Source organism: Fukomys damarensis, unplaced genomic scaffold, assembly GCF_012274545.1.
Source record: "Fukomys damarensis isolate Sample0158 unplaced genomic scaffold, DMR_v1.0_HiC HiC_scaffold_36, whole genome shotgun sequence".
In the NCBI taxonomy this organism is placed as follows: domain Eukaryota; kingdom Metazoa; phylum Chordata; class Mammalia; order Rodentia; family Bathyergidae; genus Fukomys; species Fukomys damarensis.
Window position 1 is genome coordinate 19,385,931 of NW_022900948.1, and position 23,966 is coordinate 19,409,896.

The 23,966-nt window shown below is 37.4% G+C and overlaps 1 protein-coding gene across 4 annotated transcripts in view; it reads left to right on the forward strand.

Annotated features, from left to right (window-relative positions):
• Positions 1-23,966, forward strand: part of Plppr1 (phospholipid phosphatase related 1) — a 309,420-nt gene that overhangs the window by 235,844 nt on the left and 49,610 nt on the right. For 3 of the 4 annotated variants that reach the window (XM_010614350.2, XM_010614348.2, XM_033759180.1), the window contains exon 3: positions 20,412-20,600. In XM_010614350.2, the coding sequence (XP_010612652.1) occupies positions 20,412-20,600 (189 nt within the window). Of the gene's footprint in view, positions 1-16,487; positions 17,183-20,411; positions 20,601-23,966 lie in introns of those variants that run through there. The other variant, XM_010614349.2, reaches the window with a different exon arrangement.

Genomic DNA, 23,966 nt, shown 5'->3' on the forward strand with positions numbered 1-23,966 from the left:
TTTTCAGTTTTTGGCCATTTAATATGATGTTGGCTGATGATTTTTCATAGATAGCCTTTATTAAGTTGAGGTATAGACCATCTATTCCAATTTTTTGCAGGGTTTTTATCATGAATGGGTGTTGAATTTTATCAAATGCTTTTTCTGCATCTATTGAGAGGATCATATGGTTTTTGTCCTTGACTTTGTTGATATAATGTATTACATTTTTTGACTTTTATATGTTGAACCACCCTTGCATCTCTAGAATAAATCTGACTTGGTCAGGATGGATGATCTTCTTAATAATCCTCTGTATTCTGTTTGCTAATATCTTATTAAGGATTTTTGCATCTATATTCATTAAGGAGATTGGTCTGTAGTTCTCCTTTTTAGTTGTATCTTAAACAAGCATTTTATAGAGGAAACACAAAGGATGAATAAGTACAGGAAAAGGCGAGGAACCTCACCAGTTACTAGGGAAGTACAACTTAATACTATAAAATAACTGCTAGTTGTATATTTACTAGACTGAGAGACTCCTAACACCAATCACTGATAATCTTGTGAGGAGCAAGAATTCTAAAACCCCACTGGAGAGTAAGGAAAATGGAAAACTACTTTGAAATGATTTGGCATTACCCTACAAAATTGAATGTGTGTATTGTCCTATGATCCAGAAAATTGGGCTGGGGATTTAGCTCGGTGGCACCATGCCTGCCTGCCTTGCAAGCACAGGGTCCGGAGTTCCATACCCAGAAACAAACAAACAAACAAACAAACAAAATCCACTCATCAGTGCTCACCCTTGACAAGCTTTATAAACTTTTTGCTTCAGTTGAAATGACAAAGATTATTAATAGAATTTTACCTACAACAAAAATCAGAACACTACCACAAAAAATAAATAAATAAAAATAAAAGCCTTCAGTGGAAACTGAAAACTTTGCTTGCATGCAAAATTGTGGATGAACATTGGGATACAATGTTGAGTGACGAATAAGACTGTGATATGGTACAATTTTCACTTTTTCAAATATATATAATTTAGTGAAACATACAACCTGCAGAGAAATGATAAAAATAATATCCATTCCTTGTTATTAGCAGTGAGACCCAGGAGAGGACAGTGATGGATGCAGAGGTCTATGTATTACCTCCCATCTGGCTGCCCATATCCGGACCTTACAAAGTCCTACTCTGACTTTCCTTCATTTATTGACCTTGCAAAGCATCTACCATATACCTGGTTTTGGAAATACACAGCTTTGCAGTGTTTGCAATCCCTGGGCACCTTTCACTAGAGCAGTAGCTTTTCATGGTCTCCAGGTAGATGAATGTGTTTTCCAGTCCCAGAGTGGTCTTTAGATCTGTAGGAATTAAAATAGCATTGATGATTGCTGTTCTGTCTCCTAAGGCTCCTCAGTCTCTGAACAGGCTAAATAACCATAACTTACTCTTACGCATAACCAGCTACAAATAGTTTTCCTGATTTCTGGGGTTAGAGTTCGTATCTGCCTTCATAGAAAACAGGATCACCTGGCTCAGGAAGCAGGTAGCCGAAGCCTTCATTAGCTGACACAGCATACTGACAATTTTCAGTATCTATGTCTGGACTTTAGAAGAGGAGGGTGCAAGGTGTTAGGGCTGGACCTGAGACCAACACCCTGACTACACATTCTAGTTAGAACAGTTCTAACATCAAGGATGTCAGAAAAATGTGAAGACTCCATTGAAATGGCCTTTCACACACTGACTTCCCAGTCCTGTAGTGGACTCTAAGTCAAAAGGCAGAAGCAGAAGTGGAGATAAAGAATAAATAAGGCCCTGGATTCAAAACACCAAAGAGGAGAAGAAAAAGATGCATATGATAACAATTATTAGCCACCTAAGAATACAATTTCTGCTCAACATGCTTGGCCAAAGCCCAATGCTCTAAATATGTCTTTTAAAGTGATTTCACATTTCACTGATTGATTTTTCATGGATAAGGCATGCATGCTCAGTGGTAAGAACTTTGCAGAATGAAAGAGTATTCAGAGTGCCAAATGGTACAGATTATGCATTGTGCCGAGCTCAGTAAGTTTCAAAGTGGGAAAGTCATTTCCAAAAGGAACAAAAATCAATCCGAGGGGATAAACATGACAAAAGGGAGCTTACCTGAGCCTGCAGTCAAGCGAGGACACAGTGCTCCATAAGACTGAAGAGATTACAGCTCTCGGAGCCTTTCCCCTATCATGTGTGTTAGAATAATTGTTCCTCTAATTCAAATCTCTAAGCAGCTTAATGCTCATTCTTATCTTATTTCAATTTAGAAAGAACATAACAAAAACACTTTATCTGCTCCATGTCTGTTTCTCTAAATGAAATGGCTCAAATGACTCCCAGATCTGAATGTGTATGTTTGATCCAATACCTGGGTATTACTGCCAAACAGAACAAGGCAGAGAAACCTCTCCCAAGCTCATTAAGATTGTTAAGGGGAGGAAGAATGTTTTGGAGGTGGGCAAGATCAGAGGAGGGGATGGAATGGGAGAGGAGAATGGAAAGTGATCAAGATATGATACTTATATACATAACAATTCCCCCAAATGAATGTAATTATTATGTGTCACAAACATATAACAAAAAAAGATTCTTAGGGGGACGTGACGTGTTACTAAAAAATACATTGGGGGGAAAATTAACCTGAGATTTGAGGAAAATGAAATTTTAAAAATTTAAATATTCTGCCTATTCAATGCTCTGAATTTAGTAGAATCACCATTATCCTACCAAATTCCATGATACACAAATATCATCAGATGATAGATCACTTACCTGTGCCAAGGGTATCCATCTTCATGGAAAAGATGGGGCTCTTTAATGAGCACATAGATCATTCAAGCATACAATTAAAATTCCATGACAGTCTACTCCATTTTGGAACTCATTGCATATAGCTCAAAGGGAAGTACAAGTTTTGTCGGCAGGGAAGGCCCAGTGCTAGACAAATAGTCATAACCGCCTGAAATATCACATGGGAAATGATCAAAGGGAAACAACACTACGAGTCACTGATGTGTCTATCATAACTGTGGCATGCTTTTGTTATTTCAAATTTTATTGATTCTGAACTACTGTTGTTTTCCTTGCATTTTCTTATTTCTTTAAAAACACAGCAGGAAAGGAAAACAGGGTGGGGCTGGGATGGGATTACGTTCTCCACATTTTGAACAATGATGATGATCTAACATTGTGCCATTCTGATAGTTGATTGAATTCTCATTATAAAACAATACAGGCATTCCTAGGCTACAAGTAAGTATTCAACAAAGGAGCACCAGGAGTGGGAAGGTGGCTCTTCTGTTTGGAAACAGAGAAGATGAATTTCCTAGAATTCCAAAGATCAAGAACTGGGTGTAAAAGTCCCAGGTCTCGTCTCATCACTTGGTGGAAAACAGGCACTGCGGTACTTAAAAAGTTATATTTTCTGTAAATGACTATTTTCCTTTTCTACATCATTTTCCAAACCTGCGAGAGTACAGATTCAGTACAGATTTTTTATGGTGGGATTGAATCTATGCTGCCTAGTGTGAGATGGACGCAATTTAGGAAGCATTTCACCACAAAAGCGTTTTAAAATGATTGCATTCCTACATTAGCACTCTGAGGTTTATTACTTTAATTCATAGTACAACACAGAAAAGCTGTGTCTTTCACCTCTCTCAATACAGTGCCACTAATCTGCCTTAAAGAACCTTGGAACTAATTCTGTCATGCCGTTTCTCCCTCTCTGTATTAATCGTAAAACAAAGACTGCAGCTCCCCTTTCTCCCTGGCGTTAGTCAGGTCCACACAGCTCTGTGCACCGCTAATTGATCCTGTCTTTCATTGTCCTCAACTCCTGAATTGCTTCCCTGTGAATTCCAAAACTCACCTCAGAAAAAACTTCCCTTATCTTCGTAATGTTGCCTGCATAGCCCCTTCCCTTCTTCCTGTGCACTAGGATCTCCTCAGTTCTATTGCTTCCCTAGATTTCTCCCACTTGGCCATGTTTGATTTCCCACACCCCTTGTACTACTGGACTTGCAGGTACAGCCACATTATGTTTATTTTCTTTCTTTTTTTCTCCCAGGCTATTGTTCTTCTGTCCTTCTTAAAAATTACACAACTTCAAAACTCATGCTACCAGTCAGCACCACTTACTTTGCCTATGAATTGCAATTTTACATGGTCTTAAACCACCATTCCATTCTTCTGAGATTGTTCCATGCATTACCCTTTGTCATCACCCTTTTCAGTCGCATTTCCCAGACTCCTCTCTATTCTATGTTTGTTTGCTAACTAGGTTAATTGCTTAGCCTGATGATTCCTCAAATGCGTCGCTAATCCAGATGACTTTCTAAAGCTCATACCATTCTTACGTTGTCATTTGGATGACAAATATGCATCTCAAATGATTGAAACTAAACTTTTTATTTTCCTACCTGCCAAATCTTTTCTTTTGACACCATACTTACGTGGACAGAGACTTCATTCTGTGCGCTATTTGCCCAATGCCTGGCACATAGGACATGCTCAATAAAAGTTTAATGAATAAATTTTTGTATATCCTCACAGTAAGAGTTGAAAACAATACATTCACAAAACATGATGTTACTTGTGCTCTACTGTAATTAGATAGCTATATATTATTTTGTGAGCTTGCTCTAAAAATTTAATCACACACAAGTATTAAAGAGATTCTGAGTACCTGGTAAGTGTCCTATAAGCAAACCTTTTATTTCAAATCTGATTTCTGTGCCTTCAGTCTCTGCTCTGGATTACTGCCAGGATTACCCTCTCCCGTAACAGATCCGATCAGTGCAATTCCCTATTCAAAAGTATTTGCTTGTTTCCTTGAAATATATAACAAAATGTAACTTCCTCCACCTGGAACCCAAAGCTCTCCTCTTTTGAGTTTCCACTCACTTCTTTTCCTTCATCTTGTTATGAGGGGTTTTAATATACACAGCACTGTAACCCTAAAGGTGGGCCCTGAACACAACTTGTGTGGTTAATCAGGATTCCCTAAGTGGAAATGACAAAAAAGAAATCAGTTAGAAAAGAGAACACCTAGGCTCATGTAGCTGTCATAGTTCTTTGTACTAACACAGAAAGATGGTCACAATGAATTTTCAAGAGAAAAATCAAGCTGTAAGCCAGAACATGTGGTGTGATTCTACTTTATAAACTTTAAAATCTCTCTATAAGTGGTATGTGTTTATATGTCTGGGGAGAAATGGAAAAGACTGGTAGAATAATATGTATACCAAATATTAACAGTTTTTAAGCTTTACTGGGTAAAATTCTGATGGCTTACTTTCCAATTCATGCATTTCCATATTAGAATATTTTATAGTAAAAAATAAGTTCACATTTATGCTTGGCTCATGGTACCATACTGCTAGTAGAAAGCTACCATATTCATGTCCCACATGTTCTAACCACATGTGGCTGCTTAAATTTAAATAACTTAAAAGGAAATAAAATTAAAAATTCCATTTCACAGTTGTACCAGCCACAGTTCAAGTGTTCACCTGACTGCTTTCCTGCAGTAATTGGCTGCCTTAGCAGAAGGCAGAATAAAGCAGGTGTGGGCCTGGGCACCTGTGACTGGACAGCCACTGGGGATTTGAGTGAGCTTCCAGTCTGGGTTCATTTTTGCAAGATCTTCTGTGTTTTGGAGTGACACTACCTCAGAGTCAGCCTATTGTGTAATTTTAAATATATTTCTTGCCCAGCAATTTTTAAAGGCACATGCATCTAAGTCTTCTGTGCAATTGAGATTCACTTGTTTTAATTAGAAAGAAAACCAAATTGGTTGGTTTGGAGGGAACATTTTCCTTTTCTTCTCATTTGCTGAATTTCTAAGAAACTTAGTGATGAATAGGAAGAAAAAATAATCACCTTCCTTTGTGGTGGGGAAATGTTAAAATGGTATCAAAAATACTTTAAAAAACTGTTTTAAAGAAAGTATAGGAAACTCTACCTTATTTTATTAGTTTTCTTTTTTCAATTGGATTTTTTTTAACATTTTGCTCTACATGCCATAGTCAGGAGTAGTCAGTGTTAGTTTTACTTTTTCATTCTAATGTGGTGTCATATAATCACGTTTTTCATTGCCTTTTTTTCTAAATAGGTTCACAATTTAAAAGTTTATGGTGAGAAAAACATTCTTATTGTAAATCACAAACAAGAACTCTCATATGTTTTCTTTAAGGGATTAGTGTGATTTTAATATTTAAGTAGAATTTTCTTTTCTCTGATCTCTTTTAAAAACCATAAACCAATAGTCTATGAAAATACTCTTGGGCCAGGGATTTAGCTCAGCGGTTTGGTGGCCTGCCTCACAAGCACAAGGACCTGAGTTTGATCCCCGGTACCACAAAAAAAAAAAAAAATAAAGAAAAGAAAAGAAAAGAAAAAAGAAAATGCTCTTTATTTTTTGGAATAAAAATGATTACATGGATATCTGTAATTGGTCACAGTAGAGGGCAGTTTCCCATTTCATGGCTATAGATTTTGTGCAAGAGTCATAGTAACCAAATGTCTTGAGAAGTTTTGGTTTGTTTGTTTTAATAAAATGTTAAGAAGGGCTTACTGTGTACAATGATCTTTACTCATTCTACTTATCTTTCAACAACTCAGTACAACTACAAATTAGGACAGTCAGTATTTTGGGTCAATTATCAAAGCATTATTTTGTTCAACACAGTTACTCCCCAAGTCTGTAAGATGCCAAATCTACATTCATTCATTCACTCTTTGTGTTTGGTCTTTGAGTCCAACAAGCTGAATTTATCATACTCCTCAATGTGTGGTATAATCTTTGATTATTTGTCTACACCACCTTGTATCCTGACTTTAGCTATTTATTATAACTCCAAAGTGTGTGTATATCCTAAATACTTGTAGCAGTTTAGTATGTGTTTCTAAGTTAAATATCATTGTAGTAACAGGGCTTGGTGGCACATGCCTGTCGATTCAGCCACTTGGGAGGCTGAGGCAGGATGTTGGGCAACCTGTCCACTTCATGAGAACTTGTCTCAAAATAAAAAATTAAAAAATGGCTGGGAATATAGCTTGTTCAATGCCCAGAACCACAAAAATAAATAAATTAATTACACATTGTTGTTCTGTAAACTTTTCTTTGTTTCATTCCAGTTTTTCACCCAGTGCTTTAATAGAATATAATGACTAAGATGGAAGAAAGTGGATGGGACTCCACACTGGCTCTGACATTTGCATGCTGTGTGATATTAGGCTAACCCCATGTTCTTTATCTATAAAACAGATTTACTAATAGTATTCTCTTTGTGGAGGTGTGAAGTTTGAATGAATATGTGCAAAGCATTTAGACATATATTGAGCATTTGAAAGGAGCCATATATATGTTTATTATTTAATGAAAACCTAACACATTATTTCTAATAATTGTATAATATCATGTGCAGTCTCATTTGATTAATCTCTTATGTATCCCCAGCTCTATTATATATATAATATATATATGTCATATGTATAGCTCATATATATGTATATATATGCATGATGTACATGAAAAGAAAGGTTTCCATTTGGTTTTCTGTCTTTTACTGATTCATAAGAGTTTATTATTTATACTTAATATTAATCACATCTATGTTTTGTATATAAAAATAATTTCAGTCTGTCATTGTTCAGTTGAATTTGAAGAGTTATGCTACGAAACAGAATGCTTTAACCAAATCTTTCTATATTTTTCCTTTTGTTCTTTTTGCTTTGGAATCTCACTTAAACATGCATCCCACTTCAAATATATTTAACACTATTTATTGAATAAAGTTCTATTCTTCATGCTTGTGATTCAAAGGTGAATTCTTTAGGCACTGGCAATTTAGTGCAAGAAAATATATGCAATTAAAAATGGTAATACAGTGCAGAATGTCATTATCATTGTTACCTTTCAAATATTTAGCTGTCTTTACAAAGCAAAGCAATTTTCCCCAACAGTTTATCTGTGAAAATGGTTGGAGAAAAAGTTTGAACTTCCCTGAGAGAGCAATATGACATTTTCTTTGTGATTTCACAGTTTTCAACTGTACAAACTAGAAGAGGTAAATTAATAACTCCTCATGACTTCACAAAGCACCCACTAACAACACAGAACCACCACGTTCTTCATTCCCTCTCCTGCTTTATCCCGAAGTTCCATGGAAACCCCCCACCAGGTCATCCTCCTCCAACTCAGTTATATTTGAACTGCATCCAAATTCATAGCCTCTCTCCCAAAACTTTCTTCATATGGTTTTGTTAGGTTCAAAACTGGACACGTGTACTTCACATGTCTTTAAGAGTTGTCAGTAGTAGCAGTGACGCTGAGCTTGACTGTCTGGAATGAGAAACAAGGTTGTGTTGAGTTGGGGGACTTCAAACCGTACAGAGGCAGGAAGGAGTTGTTAAAATGAGCAGACTCCTACGGAAGTGTGATGGTTACATGACGGTGGCTCATAAACTACAGGACGGAATGATAGTCGCCATCGCAATCCAGAAGTTCCATAGGTGGTGCCCACTGCTAAATAGCCTGTTGCTGTTGCTGTTCTTGTTTGCCACATTCCTTCATTCTCCTGTTTTAGACTGGCAGGATGTATGGAGAATAGTATACTGAGAACTCAGTCAGGGAGTCTGCTTCTGAAGTGTATCTGCACGCAAAATATTCCTATTTCAAAACCAAGCCCGTGATTATTGGTTCCATGATCAAGGATAGACAGCATACAAACCTGGGAGGAAATAAAGACTTCAACAGTATGAATCCTTTATTTTTTTTAATTCCATTAAGTTTATTGTTCCATTTCAGGTGTACGTTATGATCACATTCATCACTGGGAATTTATACCTGTATAAGATAATTCTGCTTCTTGTTTTTTTCCCCCATTTCCCTTCCACTCCTCTAACCCTCCCTCTTTACAACAATTTTGTTTCCCTTCCATTTTCCTTCTTTTTCTCATGTTTTTTTCTTCTCTTCTTTCCTTTCTCCCACCCTCCTCCTGACTTCCCCTTCCCTTTTGGATCTTTGTTCCCGTTTCACATTGTCTGTTTTACATTTTGGTCCTCATTTACTCTTGCGGTTTCTCACATCAGAGAAACTATTGGTATTTACACAGGTGTATCCTATTTATTTCACTTAAGCGTATGGCCTCCACGTGCATTCATTTAGCTATAAATGCCTCTAGTCTATCGTTCTTTATGACTGAGGTGCTCCATTTTATATATTTAAAAAAAAACACGTCTTCTTTTTCCAGTCATCAGCCGATGGACATTTGGGCTATCTCCAATATTTAGCTATTAAAAACTGTGCCACTACAAACATGGGTGCCCCTATATAGCTGTGGTATGATGCTTTTAAATATTTTGGGAAGATCCACAGCAGAGGAATAGATGGGTCAAATGGGAACGCTAATCCTAGTTCTTTAAAGAATCTCCATACTGATTTCCATAGTGGTTGCACTAGTCTACACTCCCACCAACAGTGGAGAACATTCCCTTTTCCCCACAGTACCCCCAGCATTTGCTGTTGGTTGACTTCTTGGTAGCAGCCATTCTTTCTGGAGTGAGATGGAATCTCAGTGCTGTTTTCATCTGCATCTCTCAAATAACCAGTGATGTTGAACATTTTTTTCATGTTTTGATTTGCTGCTTCTACTTCATCTGAGAAATGTTTGTTCATTTCAGCTGCCCATTTTTGGTTGTATCTTTAAATTTGGGGGAGTTCTGAATTTTTTTAAGTTCTTTATATATTCTAGGTAGTAGTCCTTTATTGGAGGAACAGCTGGTTAAAATTTTTTCCCACATTGTAGGGTATTTCTTCACTCTGTTTGGTAGCTTCTCTTTCTGTGCAGAAGCTTTTTAATAAGATGAGATCCCATTTGTTGATTCTTTATGTTAGTTCATGTACACCTAAGGTTTTGTTCATAAGTCTTTTCCTATGCTAATGTTTTCAAGAGTTCTACCTAACCTATCTTCCAGAAGATTTAGTGTTTCTGTTTTAATATTAAATTTTTGATCAATTTTTATTTTAGTTTAGAGCATGTTGAAAGATATGGGTCTAATTTTAATCTTTGCCAGGTTGAGACCCAGTTTTTCCAGCACCATTGATTAAAGAGGCTATCTTTCCTCCAATGAGAGGGTTTGGCTCCTTTGTCAAAGGAGAGGTGGTTTAGTATCACTGGAGTCATTTCTGCATCTCTACTCTGTTCCACTGATGCTCATGTCTATTCCTTTGCCAGTACCATGCCATACAATGGCTTTGTAGTACAGTTTCAAGTTGGGGCTTTTGATACCCCCTGCCTTGTCTTTTTAAAATTGCTTTGACTATTCTAGATCTTTATGGTTCCAAATGAATTTTTGGATTGTTTTCTCTAGTTCTGTGAAATATACTTTTGGGATTTCAATATGGATTGCTTTGAATCTGTGTAGCAGTTTTGAAAGTATGGCCATTTTCACTATATTGGTTATTCTTACCCAGGAGCAAGTAATGTCTGTCCTTTTCCTTATATCCTCTTTTATCTCTTTTTTCAGAGTGTTGCAGTTCTCAACGTAGAGAGAGGTCTTTTGCCTCCTTTGTTAAATTGATTCCTAGATGTTTCTCTGGTTTTTTGGATATTATTGTCAAAGGGATTTTTTCCCTAATTTCACTCTCAGGGAGTCAAAAATCAAGAAGGCTACTGACTTTTGAGTGTTGATCTTGTATTCAGCTACTCTACTGAATCTTCCAATTAAGTCTAGAAATCTTTTGGCAGCATTTTTGGGGGTCTTTTATGTAGAGTATCATATCATCAGCAAATAATGACACTTTAACTTCTTCCTTTCCGATCTTTATTACTTTTACTTCTGTCTCTTGTCTAACTGCTCTGGCTAAAGTTTCCAAAATTATATTGAATAAGAGTGGTGATAGTGGGCATCCTTGTCTTGTTCCTGATTTTAGCATGAAGGTTTTGAGGTTTTGACCATTTGATATGATGTTGGCTGTTGGTTTTTCATAGATAGCCTTTATCAAGTTGAGATAAAGACCATCTATTCCAATTTTCTGTAGGGTTTTTATTATGAATGGGTGTTAAATTTTTCCAATGCTTTTTCTGCATCTATTGAGATGCATGATCATATGGTTTTTGTCCTTGACTCTGTTAAAATAGTGTACACATTTATTGATTTATATATGTTGAAACATCCTTGCATCCCTGGGATACATCCGACTTGGTCAGGGTGTATGATCTTCTTTATGAACCTCTGTATTCTCTTTGCCAGTATCTTATTGAAGATTTTTGCATCTATATTCATTAGGGAGTTTGGCCTGCAGTTCTCTTTTTAGGTTAGATCTTTTCCTGATTCTGAATTAAAGTAACACTTGCTTCCCAGAATGACTTTAGAAGTATTGCTTCCCTTTCAATTTCTTTGAAAAGTTTCAAAAGTAGTGGCAATAGTTCTTGTATAAATGTCTTGTAGAACAGCAGTGACTCCATCAGGACCTGGGCTTTTCTTTGTTGGTAAAGTTTTAATTATGTTTTCAATTTCACTGATTATAATTGGGGTGTGTTGAATTTTTATATCTTCTTCATTCAACTTGGTAATTCATATGTATCTAGAAATCTGTCTATTTCTTCTGTGTTTTCCATTTTATTAGAGTACAGGTTCTCTAGGTAGATACCGATGATCCTCTGGATTTCTGCTGGACCTACCTGTTGTGACTTCACCTTTTTCATTCCTTTATTTGATACACTTAAACAGGCTTTTCTTTCCCACCACTCACTATAACTAAACATTTATATTTTCATTCTTTTTTTCCTCTTATTCCTTCCCCTTCTTGTTTCCTATAAGAAACTGTGTTCCAAACTGTGTTCCATGAATATGCTGTAAGTTCATAAGTACATCATAAGAAGAAAAGGCAAGAAGGAATTTCATGTTCATATAAGCTTTAAAAACTCAGCTGGTCATTTAGCTCAGTGGTGCCACTGCCTGCCTCACAAGTGCAAGGTCCTGAGTTCGATCCCCGCTACCAATAAATAAATAAATAAATAAATAAGTAAGTAAGTAAGTAAGTAAATAAATAAATAAATGACTCAGTACACCAAAAAATGTTTCTAGGAAATCCATAATACCAGCATCCTCTGAGAATATTCCAGTAACAGAACTGGTCAGTTGGATCCACTGAATATAAGAATTAAATTTATGTTCCAGCCCTTAAGTAAGTTATCTTTACTTGGGGCTTGAAACATCACACATTAAATCTTTAATATAGATATTATTGCAATATGAACAAACCAAATGAACTTAATTATACAGCTATTTTATTTTCCTTCCACCTAGGTACAACACTTAGAATGATTTTCTATGACGAGAGACTAGGAAACCATACTTTAGGCAGAGAGTACAACTGAATAAGACTCGGAAAGCAAAAGCTGCACTGATGAAAATTTAATACTGGCCTTTGCATTCAGTTGTCTCGTCAAGTTTTACTCACCAGTGGCTGTGCCTGTTGATTAGGTCCACATCTCTTTTACTGAAAAGTTTTTTCAATTATGAATGAAGGAAATTTTAAAGATGGCAAGAAAATTAAATTTCCTTTAGAAATTGTAAGTGTAGTTTCTCTTACTCGCTCTTTTTAAAAGTGTGAAGGCCTCACCACCATAGATTAGTGAGATGCCTCCCTCACTCCCAATCAAACCCCCTTGGAGCTACTATTCACTTAAATATGCTTTAGATGTCTTAGCTGTGAGAAATAATAATCATTATCTGCTTGTTTGCACTATCATATGTTTTTTAATTTCATCACTGTTGCGATGCTTTTGGCTGGAGTCAGTGGTATATCAAAGCCTCTGTTTTATTCTCTCTTACTTTCCAAGAAGAAATTCTATTTTTCCAGTTTAGACTTGCGGTATTTGGAGTTTCTATAGAACACAGTGTTGGTGGTCAGGAGAGAACACAGAGCTGAGAATGGTGGTATGAGGCTGAATGGAACGATAGAAAAATGGAAGCCACGGAAAGAACTAAGACCTAAGAAAGCAGCAGAAAAAAATGAGGGAGAGGTTAAGGATAGACCATGGGAGGGTACTACCATTTTAGATTTGGTGGAAGAAAAGGAAAAATTAAAGGAGTTTTGGAATAATCATCATAAACAGGTTAATGTAGTATTTTTAAAGAGAATGGGAGGACCTCGGTCAACTTGTACTCTCACCCCCAAAGTCATGTAAAAAAAAAAAGAGAAGAGCAAATAGGAAGTTAAAAAAAAGAGAAAGAACTAAGCACTTACCACATGCAAGGCATTTTACATCTATCAGGTCATTTTGCTAATTGCAAGTTTTAAGTATAAAAGAGTGGTTATATGTGCCAGAGGTTCAAATCCTAGCTCTGCCATTCACAGGTTCTGTAAGCTTAAATAAGCTTCCTCTTTTTTGATGAGAGTAAGTAGTTACAGCTCACAAGATAATATGAGTATCATGTATGATAATACATTTAGAGTTATATAGCTGGTTACATTATGTGGTCAATGCACAAGTCCATATCATTTCTTTGGATTTATTTTATGACATCTATCATTCCACAGAAAGTGGCCTAAGTTTGAAGACCATGCTTGTCTCAACAGTTTTATTAACAGCTGACTACTTTCAACGTCTGTGTGTAGTAGGTACTTACTTTCACTTAAATAACTGCATGATTTCATCCCATCAACACCTTTTGGCCTGCTATTACTTCTTTGGTCTTTAAAGAAGAAGTGGTGAATTCTAATATAGATACTGATCCATTTCAATTTTTCCAGTTTTCACAAACGCTTACTTTTCTTAACTTCAGTTTAATTATCTGTTAAATGATGCAAGTCTGTATTTAGCTAGCTAGCAGCTTCACAAAGACAGTTTCTAATTCATTGCTGCACAATAGTTTTAAAAATTTAAACTGAAGGAAATCATAGGTAAGAAGGAGGCCTAAAAGGCACAGTTCATCTATTCTTTCAGAAAATGCATGGTGTCGTGAATCAGGCATTGCTCCTAGTTGTTGGTGTGCAATCCTCATTCAATCCTTACAGCATACTAACCAGGTGGGAACTACAGTATTACTGACTACATTTTGCAGATGAGGAAACTGAGGCACAGGATTTATAGTCTGACCTTCACCCTGAACGTTTCACTGTGCTGTCTCTCTCGAGTTCAACCTAGACTGAATCAGAATGTCCATGTCCTCCCTTCTATCCCACAGTGTTACTTTTTTTATGAATTTTGTTTATATTAAGGAGGACTGGAAATTAAACACAGGGCCTTGTGCATGCTATGCAAGCATTCTTAACACATCCCCAGCTCATATTAAGCCTCAACTGGGTTGATAGGATGTTTCATATAAAAAACAGACTATCTTACTCACCACAGAGTCATTATTTATCGTGTCACACTCTGTACGAGAACCCCTATCTGGTAACTGTTTTGGAAATATTCTATTTATCTTTGACTGTTGGTTTGCTTTTTATCTTATAGATACTGTGAAATGTATAGCTGATCGTGTTTCCTTATTGCATCGTAAGACAGTTTATGCTTACGGCTGTAATTCCTGTCCCTAGGTTCTGTCATTAATTTCCTTTCCTTTCTTCTTCTCTTCCAACTTCTTACTTTATTGGTGAAAGTTGATATGATTACGTTTTGGAACAAAATGAGAATATGTAAACAGTCTCATTGCATCTTTATAAGATAGTTATTATTAACCTCCATACAAATGATGAAACTGGCCCTCCAAGGCATTTCAATAAAGCACTCAAGCATGTTCCACATAGTTTAGCACTTATCACGCTGACTTTCATTTGTAATCTGATTGTCCCCAGGCCACATACATTTGTGTGAAGAGATACATTCTACTTAGAGTGATCATTCCAGGTCACCCCCAGGAGCTGTGTGACTTTATGGAATTCATGTAATTTCTCTGTACTTGTTTTCTCATGTGTAAAATAGAAATAAAATATCCCTTTTACACAGGATAGTTGAGCAGATTGAATTAACTTATGTAAAGTGCTTAAACAGTTTCTGGGACATAAACATAATACACCATTTACCATCTTTTCCTCCCTTTCCTTTTCTTCCTCCCTCTCTACTGTTCCTTCTTAGCTCTTGACGCTATTGTTTAGATTCTCCAGTCCCTCTGTGGGGGTCCCCGGAAGGTCTCACTAGTGTTCACCATCAGTTTTCACACGTGCTTTCCCTCCAGCCTCTACCTTGGTTCTGCTTTCTTCAGTGCCATTTGAGAGTCCCACCCCAGCCCCAGCAGCTGCTGTAAGTACTGGGTCTAAGATGCTCTTTCTCAACACTTAAAAACACAGATATTTAAACTGTGTTTTTTCCTGAAGTCCTCACTAAGACATGCTTTTGTGTCATAACTACTAAGGTCCATGCTGTGCTCCTTGTGCACTGAGTTTCCTTCACCCCCTTATTCCATGGAAGGAAGCACATGTTCGTGGGGCTGGACCCTACCAGTACCTTGGATAGAGACACACTCTTCGCCATCCCCTTGACCCCTGTCTGCCACAGGAAACAATCCCTTCCCTTGTTCTTCTCTGGTCACTCCTCCCCACCCATTCACTAGCCACACAGTCGGATGGCAAGTTATTGGGGTTGGGGAGCATGTCTGAGAATTCCTTACCTTCACTGCACTTGGTTTGAGACTGAACTCAGAGGCAGTTCCCTAGAACAGTTGTTGACTGATTATTTAGCATTAGTAACTAATGGTCAAGCCAGAATGAGAAACCTCATTGGGGTAGGAATATTCATCACGTCAGGTAGAATGACCGAGCCCTTGAGTTTATTGAGAGCCATTCTGATTGCAGCACAGCAATTCCCACACCCCAGGAAAACCTTCAGTCCCAAGCAAACCAAGAATTGTCACCTACCGCTAGGATTACCCAGTATTTTTTAAAATTAACTGTATTGGTACACTTTTGACACATACAATGATCACATTCATAATAGGGAATTTGTACCTGTATATAATACATATCTCAATTCATTTTCTTCCCATAGCCTCCCTTCCCTTCAATCTTTCTTCCTCCTCCATTTACAAAACTGTTTCTATTGTTTTCCTCCCATTCTCCTTTATTTTTATCCCTATTCCTTTCCTTCCCTTTCCTCTCCCACTCCCTTGTTCCCTTCTGCATTGGAACATTTTCTTTGTAGACAGATATAGGATGGCCCAATGTGACATTTATCCCTACACTCCAGACCACATCACCTACCAGTGCTCACCCAACCTCGAGGTCCGTGCTGCATCCCACCACACCAGCACACTCCCGCAATCCGTGTCACTGTCACCCGGTGCCCTGCTCCCCCAGTCTGTACAAAGTCTATAAATTAGTGGTCCACAATGGCTCCAAACTTTATATCTTCTTGCTGAGCTTTATCACCTTCTCAGATATTGCTCTTTGTGATATTTACTTCTTTCTCATCGGCAGAGGGTCTGAGGTACTCAGCAGAAACACTAAGGTCTCATCCTCGAGAGAGGCTGTATTTTAGGAATTGCTGGCCTCTCCCTTCTGAATGTTCGTGGAATAGCAAGTCTTTAGTGCATTATCATTCCTGGGGAGTGACAGCCGAAGAAGTCCCTGGTGTGTGAGCTCCCCCTCCCTGCCTTGTTATCCTCCCACCGTTATAATTGCTTCTGTGTCACTGACATCTTCAGCCCTTCAACCAGTGCTCAACCCGGCACAGTCTCGCCATCTGCCGATGTGACACCAACATTATGGTCTCCCTCCATGCCTTCCTAAATGGGGCTGGGGAAGGGAGCAGAGATGGCAAGTGTGCCAGCTGGCACCAGTCACACAGATTTAGACAGTGACAAATCATGGCCCTGTACAGGGAGGAGAAATGGAGTACGCTGAAGGCTGTGCGGGGCCGTCAATGCAGAGGAGTGGACGCTACTCCTGGAAACACCACCGAGCTGTGTTGAATCTGTTCGGAACAAATATATCAACTTCTTTTTAATATAGGGTCACAAAAGCATGTTCAGTTGGAAATAAGACTGGAAATCAACATCTGAATTGTTCAATTTTTGCTCCTTTTGTGCCTCTAAATGGTATGATGGTGGATGCTCCGAGGAGTTTGACAAACTGTTAGAAAATGACACACATTCTGGCTGTTCAGAGAAAAAGCCAAGGCAACTTGATTTATGCTGATGGGTGAGTCCTGCTTCCTAAGCTGCCAAACCTGTATGCGCTTTGAGTTTCTGAGCGTCTCTGTTCTCATGTGCTACAATGGATTGATGGATTCATTCATTTTTCTCTAAACGCTGCTTCCAGAATTAAATCAGACAGCTATTAAGATTTTGGTTGATGATTGCTAAAGTTTTTAATTAATTATTTTTGATATATTTAATGTTAAGACAGTTCTGCTTTGTTCCTACTGTTTTATTTTGTAGAGTCCTCTCTCTGTATCCATGTTTGTTTTAGTTTGCTTCTTTTTCACTTTTCCCTTTTTTAAAAGGAAGTGGTAGCACAAAGGCATTCAATTCAAAATATCATACTGGCCCTTAAGAGGAAGATACATACCAATTTTGGTTTTGATTTCTTTTTTTGTACAAAATTTCCCATAGATCTTTCCTGTTCTCCAAGCAGACCTAAGAGATATTGAAGTCCAGTAACATGAATTAAATATACAAAAATCTCATATCAAGCCTGTGTGGAGGACAAACAAATCGAGAAGCAGTGACTCAAAACTGTTGAAATTCTAGTGTTTCATCTCCAAAACAAGGGGTCAGAGATTTAGCTCAGTGGTTCCACCACCTGTCTCGCAAGTGCAAGGACCTGAGTTCGATTCCCGGTACCAAAAATAAACAAACAAACAAACTCCTCATCTCCAAAACATTCAAGTCAACTAGCTAAGTTCCTTCCCACAAAGCCAACTCAGTTGACAAGCCACGCACAAAAGAAATAGAAACATCATAACGTTGTCTTTATAAACTACCTGTAGGCAAAAGCACCACTAGCAGTGGCAGCTTTGGGGCACCCATGTCTTAATCTTATAGGAAACATACTAATCCCAGTGTCTTCCCTGTTGCTGTAAAGAAAATAAAACTGAATGCTTGAAATAGCGAGGATGGCTGGCCTGACAGTTGGTAATTTTCTCTTGATGCCAATAGACAGCCTCAGGAATGGGGAAACATCAGTGGAGTGTGCAGAGATTATTGCATCCTCAGATGTTGTGATGAGAAAGCCACAGGGGTCCCCCTAGTAGGAACTTCCAGACATAAGAAGAATATTACCTTTGAGTAGCCAGAAACAGTCAAGTGCAACAGAGAGGGGATGGAGAGTATGATGTGTGACCTGCCCGGAGTGAAAGCCAAAGTGGTAACAGAGATGGCCAAAATAAACACCTTGGTATCAGATGGCTGGGAGTTTGTACTTGAGACATACTACAACTGGAAGCTATAAAAGGCTTCTGAGTTGAAGAAGAAAGGCACACAAAGGAAAATTGGAAGGATGTGGAGCATTATTAATACAAATAGCCCTTGAAGAAAATGATGCTTCTGCTGTGATGAGGTAGAATTGCAAAATTGTTATCCAGGAGAAGAGGCAGCGGTGTAAGGCTATGATTCAGTGAAGGGGCTAAAGCATAACAAAATGGATGTGAATGCCAAACAGTGCCTTTCTGCTATGGACCTGAACTGCTTCACTCTGCCTCCCCCATTTCTTTCCACCCTCTGGTAGAGTGTGCAGTTTTAATACTGTGCCATAGATCACTGTCCATTTTGGGATTTCTTTTTACCCTGGAAATTAGGAAATAGAAGTTTCTAGTCCTGGCTTTGACATTAACCAGCCATGTGACTTTGGGTTTGTCATTCCAGGTCTAGAATAAAAAATTTGGGCTTCCTAAACCCCCAAAAGATATGACTTCCCCCTCACTGCCTTATATATACTTCCAAACAGAAACAATTTTAAACTATACAAATATAATGACATTCTGCCAAGTTATGACTTTCTTCCAACCATGATTACTTTGATATCTCTGAACAAATATATTTTCTCCATTTTAATTACTCTACTTTTAGTTTCTCTATCTAAGCACATGTTTAGTTTCCTTGGTGGATAATCCCCGTGTGGTGGATTTAACTTACTGAACAGGTTCTATCATCTATGAAATGAAGGTTTAGACTGAAAGAATTCCAGGAATGGTTCTGACTTAAGAATCTACAATTTTGTGGTTCTGCTGCCTACCTCGCAAGCACAAGATCCCGAGTTCAATCCCCCCACACACACACACAAAAAAGAATCTACAATTTTACAACCTCAAAAGCCTGTTTTCTGTCCACCTTTATCACTTTCTTATGATGATATCTTGGTGTTAAAAAATAATATCATGTTTCCATATCCACTCAATTCCACATGCCTATGAAAAATGATACTTAGGAAAGAAGGGAAAAGAAAAAATAGGAGAAAATGATAAAATGGAAACAAAATTTTTGTAAATAGGGAAGAGAGGAGAGGGTGAAGGGAGGGCAGGGACAAGGGGAAAAAATGAGAACCAAGACCTGTCATGTAAAGGTACAAGATCCCATTGATGAATGTAACTGTACTGTATACCTAAGAAGTACCAAGAAACTCAATGAGAAAAAAAAGTACCAATAAACTTAATAAAGGAAAAAAGATAACTTTGGTGATTGTCTAGGCAATTTCTAATTCAAAATAAAAGGATAACTATGTCTCTTTTTATGTGTAAACCTTATGAAGATTATATTGATGCTAAGACATCACCAGCAAAGTCTCTGATTTCCTGGTAGAAAGTATTTTGGAATAAAAGCAAAGTCATTTGGGAAAAGGCTAAAAGTTATAACTAATGTCAAATACCTGACAATAATTTAGATTGTGATTCTGAAATTTTTTCTTAGCCCTTTTGGATTTTGGTTTTCCTGTTTGATCATTCATTCAGTCATCTGTTCCTGGTTCATCTAATGCTATTTTATAAGCTGCCTACCTCTGACATGCTATGGAATTTGTTAAGAAGTGATCTCACACCTACATGTTGGTAGCTGGTATACCACTGCCCTGTGACTTTTCACCTTTGTCCTAAGTGGAAACACTGCCTTCATTTCCATGCTAACACTGAGAGCAGAGTGGCAGATATATATATATATATATATATATATGTCTTTCTACAAGCCTGACTATGCTCTCTCTTTCAGATAGAAGCTGAATGTCATTTGCTGGAAAGTTTGTATAACAGATGTTACTGGGCAGATAAGCAAGCACACTCCCCCTCCCCAGAGCCCAGAGCATGCTGAGCCAGGCATGCACACACTTGCCAATACCAATACCAGGAGAGTTGCTGGGTGATGGAGGGCGTGTGCTCAGAGGGGCCAGCACTCCTCCGAAACCCTGCTAATGTCTCTATGTGGCCATGCTGTATTTTCAGCTTGTCATCATGGCTGGGACAGTGCTGCTTGCCTACTACTTCGAATGCACTGACACTTTTCAGGTGCATATCCAAGGATTCTTCTGTCAGGATGGAGATTTGATGAAGCCATACCCTGGGACAGAGGAAGAAAGCTTCATCACCCCTCTGGTGCTCTACTGCGTGCTGGCTGCCACTCCAACTGCTATTGTAAGTACAGAAATAGATTTCTGTCTCTGTTGTCAGATATAAGGGATCTTTCCTGTCTGCTTTTTCTCCCTTTTCCTCTCTTCTTGGGCATTTGCTCGCAGATTTATCACTTATCAGTGATGTCCTATTTCAGCCAGGAGTGACTGGAGCACTGTATAAAAAGTCATTAAAATACATCTTGATGGATGTTGGTTTTAGGTATCTGGATTTTTTAAAATGTGAGTTTTTAAAAAGCATGTATGAGTGTTACAAATCGACAGGCATAATTATCTATCATGTTAAGAATGGTTACTAAAAAAAGAATAGCTACTGTGATTGTGGAAAACTGTGCTGTGGGTTATGTATATTCAGAAGAGATCCTGACTATAAGACCTGGCACTGATATAAACACTCAGATCAAACTGGAGCAGAATCCCCTCAGCTAGAGTCTCCTGCTGTTCTGACTGAATTTCTGGAGAGGCCAGAGGTGAGATCAATTGCTTGACTCAAAGTTTTCGGTGACTCATTCTTGATGCCTCTGACTCTATTCATATTACATCACTTTCAATCTGTTGGACCTTTCTCTCCTCTGACTTCATTTTCTCTGATGAGGAAAAAAAAAAAAAAGAATTGGCCAGACAATTCTCTGGAGAGATTGTTTCAAAGCCTAAAGTGTGCAGAACTGTGTTATTTAGTTAGATGATGATTTAACCCTTAAGTGTTTTAATTTTTATTTTAAGTGACATTTTGAAGGAGTTTTGAAGTAAACACTTCTGTGTCTAAAGATGCTGCAGTGAAGATTAATCAGGGTGTAGCATCTACGTTACCTTTCCATCCTTGCTCTTCTACAGGAATAGCTGTTTCTGCAGCTCATCTACCTCTTCTCTCCTCTGCGTGCCCTATGTTCTCTTTTGGAGACAGTAATACAAAAGTACTGAGTTGCATGTTGAAGTGTGTACTGATTGCTCACACTTTCAGCCAAAATTTATTTTCAATAGCAAGGTTTTTGCATAAAAAGAGTTATGATTTTGAGAAGAAATGGTGTAGAAATAATGTCAGTACTTTAAATTCCTTTGGATTATTGATCTCATATTCAACAAAGTTCCCTTCTAAAGAATAAGACTATTCTTTGAGCACTTGAAATATCAGCGCTTCAGGAGTAGCACCGATAAACTACAACGTATCAGGATGTCTAGAAACACAAATTTTATAGCCCCACACACCTGGCTGTGTGACTTTGGGCAACTCATCTTACTGATTCCTCTCATACAAATGAAGATAATTGGCCACTGTTTCGTGAAGCTTAGAAATGACTTAGTATAGTGCCGGTCATGTACTAGGCGGTCAGAAGTGTGGAACAAAGAGCCTAGTTGGGAACCATTCTTCACCTTTCATCTGAAGAGACTGAGATTCCACTGAAAATCCCCATTGAAGTTCTTCTGCCACATTCTAGGGTGATGGGCAGTGGACTTTCCCCAGAAGGAAGCTAGCTGTATATGCCTCTTACCTCATCCTTTCTTACCAGCCTCAGGAATGAGAGAAAGTATAGAAGACACCCATTTATGTACGTCATGAGCCAACCCATTCGACTCCCCACTTCTCTCTCCAATGGTTTAAGGCTTGCTGTACTTGAAGACACTGGACTTAGTCTAAAATCAGATGCTCTTTATTCTTATCTCATAAGCATATCATTTTCCTGTGTTTTGGGACATGAATCTCTGAGTGATCCATTGACTTAAATATTTTTCTCTCTTCTGTTTAATCATAGGAAGTATAGATTCTCCTGTAATTATTTTTATAATTATTTTTCCATTAAAACAACTAAGAAAAGGGAAATTGATCAATAAAAATTATGAGCAAAAGTCAAGTATAGTGGCAAATGCCATTAATCTTAGCACTTGGAGCTGAGACAGGAGGATTAGCATTTTCAAGGTTAGCCTGGGCTATACAGCAAACCTCTGATTTATAAACAAAACAAAACAAAAATTATAAGCAGAAAATTAGAATTTAAAAAACAGTAGAATTGATAATAAAACCAGGCTAATTCTTTGATAAGTAAAGTATATCTCTTTCTGGCTAGTTTAATCTAAGGAAGGCAAAAGTAAAAACAGTTTTTTTAAAAGTCTACATTAATTTCAATGTAAATTGTATGTATAATTCTATGTTGATAAATGCTTACATCTCAATAAAACTGATATTCTATGAGAGATAATTTACTTAACAATGCCTTAAAAAGACGTAGCAAAGCTCAACAGATGAATAACAATATAATATTCTAAACATGTCTAGTCAATCTTAAAAAATTGTGCCAGGACATTTAGTTATTGAATAATTTCTTCTACACATTTGAGGAATGAAAAATCCTAGACAGTGTAAAATTTTATAGACACCAAAACAAAATGGAATGCTTTTCACTGCATAGAACAAACAAAATTGTGGCTCTCCAACACTTAGAAAGTACACATAAAAGCTTGCAAAGGAACCCTCAGTAGTAACAACAGCCTCACGTAGGAGTGTTGATACAAAAATACAGAAAATGAATTGGTAAATTTATCTACCTAAAGATAAAAAAGTTCTGTCAAAAGTAAGGTAAATAAAGACTACAGCAAAAATTTTCAGGGCCGGGCATAATGGCTCAAACCTGTAATCCCAGCACTTGGGAGGCTGAGGCAGGAGGATCACTGTGAATTCAAGACCAGCCTTGGCTACATAGTGAGTTCCAGGTTAATCTCAACTACATAGTGAGACCAAAAACCCAAAATAAATAAGTAAATAAATAATTAATTAAAAGGTTTTTCAAGGCATGAGATTGAAATGTAAATATACTTTAAAAGGTGAGCTTCTCAAAGTAAAAACAAGACAAGAAATAGACTATGAATGTGAACATTTCTAAATTCATGCATAATCAAAGGAAAGTAATTTTTAAATCCAAAACACTTTCCCAGGATAAAATTGGCATATGTTTTAAAGGAGCACGGTACATTTTTGTTGTAGATGCAGATATTTTCATACAATTCCTTTCAAAGTGTAAGCTATTTTATTTCTGAAAAGCAGCTTATGAAAGTTTTATTAAGAGCTTCATAATCTTTACATACGATCATTAATTCCACTCCCTGGATTTATACTATGGAAATGGTCAGAATTTTATGCCAAGATTTGTCTTTGGGGATGTTTATCTCATCCATCATTTTAATAGTGAAAAACTTGGAGCTAGCTAAGTTCATAACACTAAAGAATTGGTTAAGTACCTATAGGTGGTCATATTTTTAAAACACCTTAAATGGGGATGTAATCTTCTCATGATATAATGTTAAGATTTTTAAATTTTTAAAGTTTTATTTATACATGTTTGTAGTTCATGTTGTTTATAATTGTCTTGGGGAATGG